Source organism: Canis lupus, chromosome 8 (genome assembly GCF_003254725.2).
Source record: "Canis lupus dingo isolate Sandy chromosome 8, ASM325472v2, whole genome shotgun sequence".
Lineage (NCBI taxonomy): Eukaryota > Metazoa > Chordata > Mammalia > Carnivora > Canidae > Canis > Canis lupus.
Genome location: NC_064250.1, coordinates 74,088,400 through 74,094,841, shown reverse-complemented (window position 1 = coordinate 74,094,841; position 6,442 = coordinate 74,088,400). Strand labels below are relative to the sequence as shown.

Sequence of the window (6,442 nt, the reverse complement as noted above, 5' to 3'; positions counted from 1 at the left end):
CAACTTATGTTCTATGTTGCTCATTCTTTCTTCCACCACATTAACCCTCATTGTTAGGAACTCCAGTTCGGATTGCATCTCATCTAATTGATTTTTAATTTCAGCCTGATAGATCTAAATTCTGCAGTCATGAAGTCTCTTGAATCTTTTATGATTTTTTTCTAGAGTCACAAGTAGCCTTATAATAAAAGATGAATGGATAAAGAAGATGTGGTTTATGGATACAAAGGAATATTTCTCAGGAATTAGAAACGACAAATACCCACTATTTGATTCGATGTGGAGGGACCTGAAGGGTATTGTGCTGAGTGAAATAAGTCAAACAGAGAAGGACAAACATTATATGGTCTCATTCATCTGGGGAATATAAAAAATAGTGAAAGGGAATAAAGGGAAAGGAGAAAAATAAGTGAAAATATTAGTGAGGGTGACAAAACATGACAGACACCTAACTCTGGGAAATGAAGAAGGGGTAGTGGAAGGGGAGGTGGGCGGAGGATGAGGGTGACTGGGTGATGGACACTGAGGGGTGCATTTGGCAGGATGAGCACTGGGTGTTGGGCTATATGTTGGCAAATTGAACTCCAATAAAAAATAGTAAAAAATAAAATAAAACAAAGCCTGTAATAAAGGATGAAGAATACTATATCATAAACATGGCTTATCCAAAAGATCTTTTTTTCTAAAGTTTCCTACCGCTAACTTTGGAGAAGACAAGTGCACAAACCAATTAACCCTAATTTTAATGACACTCATGGCTACTATTATGTTAACAGTGGGGAGTTCAATGTCCCCCTAACATCAGTGAGAATCATCCAAGCAGAAGCTTAACAAGTAAACAAGGGATTTGAGAGGCATACAGGATGGGACATATGTAACAAATGTATTGGAGCATTTTTCATAAAGCAGAATACACGTTCTCAATTGTTTATGGAAATACTGCAGACTTGATCATATACAGGTCACAAGTCATCTACCAAGTGGTACAGAATGGTTGAATTCAGTCCATGCATATTTTCAGACAAATATGCTATGAAACCAGACGGCAAACTCAATAGAACAAGGAATGGCCCGAAGCAACAGTTATAAACCACATTACACCAGTGAGAATGGTGAAAATCAACAAGACAGGAAACAAGTGTTGGAGAGGATGTGGAGAAAGGGGAACCTTCTTGCACTGTAGGTGAGAATGTGAACAGGTGCGGCCACTCTGAAAAACCGAGTAGAGTTTCCTCAAAGAGTTAAAAATAGATCTGCCATAAGACCCAGCAATTACACTGCTGAGGATTTTCCACAAAGATACAGATGCAGTGAAACACCGGGCCACGTGCACCCCGATGTTCATAGCAGCAATTTCTAAAATAGCCAAACTGTGGAAGGAGCCTCGGTGTTCATCAACAGATGAATGGATAAAGAAGATGTGGTCTATGTATACAATGGAATATTACTCGGCCATCAGCGAGGAGGAATACTCACCATTTGCCTCAACATAAGTGGAACTGGAGGGTAATATGCTGAGTGAAGTAGGTCAATCACAGAGGACAAACATTATATGGTTTCATTCATTCGGATAATATAAAAATTGTGTAAAGGATTATAGAGGAAATCAGGGAAAATAAGTGGGAATAATTAGAGAGGGTGACAAAACACGAGAGACTCCTAACTCTAGGAAATGAAAAAGAAGTAGTGGGAGGGGAAGTAGGTTCTTGGGACTCGAATCTCCAAAGGGAAGTAAAACAAAGTCAAAATAACTCTATGGATTACATCAAGGGAGGAGCTGTCGTACAGCTATGGAAACACTCAACATTATTAAAAGGCAACCTAACGAATGGGAAAAGTTAGGGACGCTGGTGGATCTTGAGCATCTCTTTTTGGCTCAGGGAATGAGCCCAGGGCCCTGGGATTGAGACCAACATCAGGCTCCCTGTGGGGAATCCACTTCTCCCTCTGCCTATGTCTCTGCATCTCTGTCTCTCATGAATAAATAAATAGCATCTTCCAAAAAAATGAATGGGAGAAGATATTTGCAAGTCTTTTTTTAAATTTATTTTTTATTGGTGTTCAATTTACTAACATACAGAATAATCCCCAGTGCCCGTCACCCATTCACTCCCACCCCCCGCCCTCCTCCCCTTCCAACACCCCTAGTTCGTTTCCCAGAGTTAGCAGTCTTTACGTTCTGTCTCCCTTTCTGATATTTCCCACACATTTCTTCTCCCTTCCCTTATATTCCCTTTCACTATTATTTATATTCCCCAAATGAATGAGAACATATAATGTTTGTCCTTCTCCGACTGACTTACATCACTCAGCATAATACCCTCCAGTTCCATCCACGTTGAAGCAAATGGCGGGTATTTGTCATTTCTAATAGCTGAGTAATATTCCATTGTATACATAAACCACATCTTCTTTATCCATTCATCTTTCGTTGGACACCGAGGCTCCTTCCACAGTTTGGCTATTGCGGCCATTGCTGCTATAAACATTGGGGGTGCAGGTGTCCCGGCGTTTCATTGCATTTGTATCTTTGGGGTAAATCCCCAACAGTGCAATTGCTGGGTCGTAGCGCAGGTATATTTTTAACTCTTTGAGGAACCTCCACACAGTTTTCCAGAGTGGCTGCACCAGTTCACATTCCCGCCAACAGTGCAAGAGGGTTCCCTTTTCTCCGCATCCTCTCCAACATTTGTTGTTTCCTGTCTTGTTAATTTGCCCCATTCTCACTGGTGTGAGGTGGTATCTCATTGTGGTTTTGATTTGTATTTCCCTGATGGCAAGTGATGCAGAGCATTTTCTCATATGCATGTTGGCCATGTCTATGTCTTCCTCTGTGAGATTTCTGTTCATGTCTTTTGCCCATTTCATGATTGGATTGTTTGTTTCTTTGGTGTTGAGTTTAATAAGTTGTTTATAGATCTTGGAAACTAGCCCTTTATCTGATATGTCATTTGCAAATATCTTCTCCCATTCTGTAGGTTGTCTTTGAGTTTTGTTGACTGTATCCTTTGCTGTGCAAAAGCTTCTTATCTTGATGAAGTCCCAATAGTTCATTTTTGCTTTTGTTTCTTTTGCCTTCGTGGATGTATCTTGCAAGAAGTTACTATGGCCGAGTTCAAAAAGGGTGTTGCCTGTGTTCTTCTCTAGGATTTTGATGGAATCTTGTCTCACATTTAGATCTTTCATCCATTTTGAGTTTATCTTTGTGTATGGTGCAAGAGAGTGGTCTAGTTTCATTCTTCTGCATGTGGATGTCCAATTTTCCCAGCACCATTTATTGAAGAGACTGTCTTTCTTCCAGTGGATAGTCTTTCCTCCTTTATCGAATATTAGTTGACCATAAAGTTCAGGGTCAACTTCTGGATTCTCTATTCTGTTCCACTGATCTATCTGTCTGTTTTTGTGCCAGTACCACACTGTCTTGATGGCCACAGCTTTGTAGTACAACCTGAAATCTGGCATTGTGATGCCCCCAGATATGGTTTTCTTTTTCAAAATTCCCCTGGCTATTCGGGGTCTTTTCTGATTCCACACAAATCTTAAAATAATTTGTTCTAAATCTCTGAAGAAAGTCCATGGTATTTTGATAGGGATTGCATTAAACGTGTATATTGCCCTGGGTAATATTGACATTTTCACAATGTTAATTCTGCCAATCCATGAGCATGGAATATTTTTCCATCTCTTTGTGTCTTCCTCAATTTCTTTCAGAAGTGTTCTATAGTTTTGAGGGTATAGATTCTTTACCTCTTTGGTTAGGTGTATTCCTAGGTATCTTATGCTTTTGGGTGCAATTGTAAATGGGATTGACTCCTTAATTTCTCTTTCTTCAGTCTCATTGTTAGTGTATAGAAATGCCACTGATTTCTGGGCATTGATTTTGTATCCTGCCATGCTACCAAATTGCTGTATGAGTTCTAGCAATCTTGGGGTGGAAACTTTTGGGTTTTCTATGTAGAGTATCATGTCATCGGCGAAGAGGGAGAGTTTGACTTCTTCTTTGCCAATTTGAATGCCTTTAATGTCTTTTTGTTGTCTGATTGCTGAGTCTAGGACTTCCAGTATTATGTTGAACAGCAGTGGTGAGAGTGGACATCCCTGTCTTGTTCCTGATCCTAGGGGAAAGGCTCCCAGTGCTTCCCCATTGAGAATGATATTTGCTGTGGGCTTTTCATAGATGGCTTTTAAGATGTCGAGGAATGTTCCCTCTATCCCTACACTCTGAAGAGTTTTGATCAGGAATGGATGCTGAATTTGTCAAATGCTTTCCCTGCATCTAATGAGAGGATCATATGGTTCTTGGTTTTTCTCTTGCTGATATGATGAATCACATTGATTGTTTTACGGGTGTTGAACCAGTCTTTGCAAGTCTATCTGTAGATTAAGGGTTTCCAAATTTGACAAATTATCAAAATAAACCAAAAAGTGAAATCTACAATCAGAAATGGGCAGAAGACATGAAGACACACCCTTTCCTGGTATGAGTTGCTGACTCTCACCTTATATTAGGTAGGTCCTCCACATGCAAAATGAAATCTATTGTCTCCTCCAGGTCAGCCTTATATCAACTGCATGATTAGACCAGACAATGAATCCAAAAAACCAGAGGAAAATATTTCTGCCCCAGACTGAAGAATCTAAAAGGAAACCTGGCAAGAAAACTACATAAATGAAATGAAAAGTGGTAAACTGGAAAGTAATTTGTTTGCCTATGACAATGTCTTAGTAGAGTCAATGAGTAAAAACCTCACATAAAAATTGGAAGAGGAGATCGCTGGGTGGCTCAGGGGCTTGGCGCCTGCCTTAGACCTGTGGAGTGATCCTGGAAACCTGGGATTGAGTCCCATGTTGGGCTCCCTGCTTGGAGCCTGCTACTCCTCTGCCTATGTCTCTGCCTCTCTCTTTCTGTGTCTCTCATGAGTAAATAAATAAAATCTTTTTTAAAAGTGGGAGAAATAATGAATGAGCTGAGGAAAAAATCAGGATATAAAATAAGCAAAAAAAAAAAGATATGTTTCTACAAACTAATAACAAATTACCTATACAAAATTAACAAAATAATCCGCCATGCACTGGCACGAAAAATAAATATTTAGGATTAAAATTTACTAAAGAGATAAAATATTCTATGGAAATGACCTACATTGATGACAGCCTTTTGAAACTGCATCCTGAAATGCAAAGATAACTCTGCTTACACATTAGAACTTCATATAGTCATAGTGCCATCTACACAAATTGCTAGAGAATTGTGGCGCAACACTTGTGTTGACTTTTAAAGACTCGAATGTAAGCCTGGAGCTGGTTATATAGTCAGAGGATATGCAAATAGGGCCTCATCTCCACTGATTATACCAGCCCAGCCTTGACCCTGCAGCTGGGAAAGGAGCCCCAGCCCCAGGATCTCCAGGTGATCCCATTCAGTGATCAAGACAGAAGACAGACACCTAACCATGGAGACTGTGCTCAGCTGGATTTTCCTTGTTGCTATTTTAAAAGGTAATTCATGGAGAACCAGAAACCCTGAGTCTGTGAGTGGACATGAGTGAGAGAAACAGGGGATGTGGGACCATTTTCTGACCAGGATGTCTTGTGTCTGCAGGTGTCCAGGGTGAGGTGCAGCTGGTGGAGTCTGGGGGAGACCTGGTGAACCCTGGGGGGTCCTTGAGACTCTCCTGTGTGGCCTCTGGTTTCACCTTCAGTAGCAACGACATGGACTGGGTCCGCCAGGCTCCAGGGAAGGGGCTGCAGTGGCTCACACGGATTAGCAATGATGGAAGGAGCACAGGCTACGCAGATGCTGTGAAGGGCCGATTCACCATCTCCAGAGACAACGCCAAGAACACGCTGTATCTGCAGATGAACAGCCTGAGAGCTGAGGACACAGCCGTGTATTACTGTGCGAAGGACACAGTGAGGCGACCTCAGTGTTTGCCCAGACACAAACCTCCCTGTAGAAGGGGATCAGAACCAACAGGGGATGCTCAGTACTCACCACTTCCGTCTTGAAGGCCCAGGAGCAGGTGCACATGGAGATTGTGGGCAGGTTTCCCATCAGGGTTTGGGCTTCCTCTCCAAGGAGTATTTTCCCCCAGGGAGTCTCTACTGGGCATAGGAATCTGTGTTTATGTATTCAGTCTCTAACTTACAAAATTTTTTTGTCATAGAAAGAAATATGCCAACGTCCAAAAATGACAGTTTCTCCCTCTTTGCTTAATCCTTAAGCAGTTTCTGATTTGGAAACTTTTTTGGTTTTAGTCAACAACTATTCTTATATGGGTAAGAGCAGAACTGCTTAAGTGTTCTTACTACTGTCCCGAAATACCAGTTAATTATCCATATCTCCATGTACTGTAACTTCTCCTTTATAAGGGGAGACCCAGCTGTATACATGGTACATGAAATAACCACCCAGCTCAATGTGCTAAGATTTTATTTTCTT

General features: G+C 41.1%; 1 gene segment (V, D, J or C); it reads left to right on the top strand.

Annotated features, from left to right (window-relative positions):
• Window positions 1-5,363: 5,363 nt before the first annotated feature.
• LOC112670955 (immunoglobulin heavy variable 3-74-like) lies at window positions 5,364-6,009 on the top strand. The segment is given in 2 exon segments: window positions 5,364-5,499; window positions 5,603-6,009. Coding segments are annotated over 2 exon segments (453 nt in total).
• The last annotated feature ends 433 nt before the right edge of the window (window positions 6,010-6,442 follow it).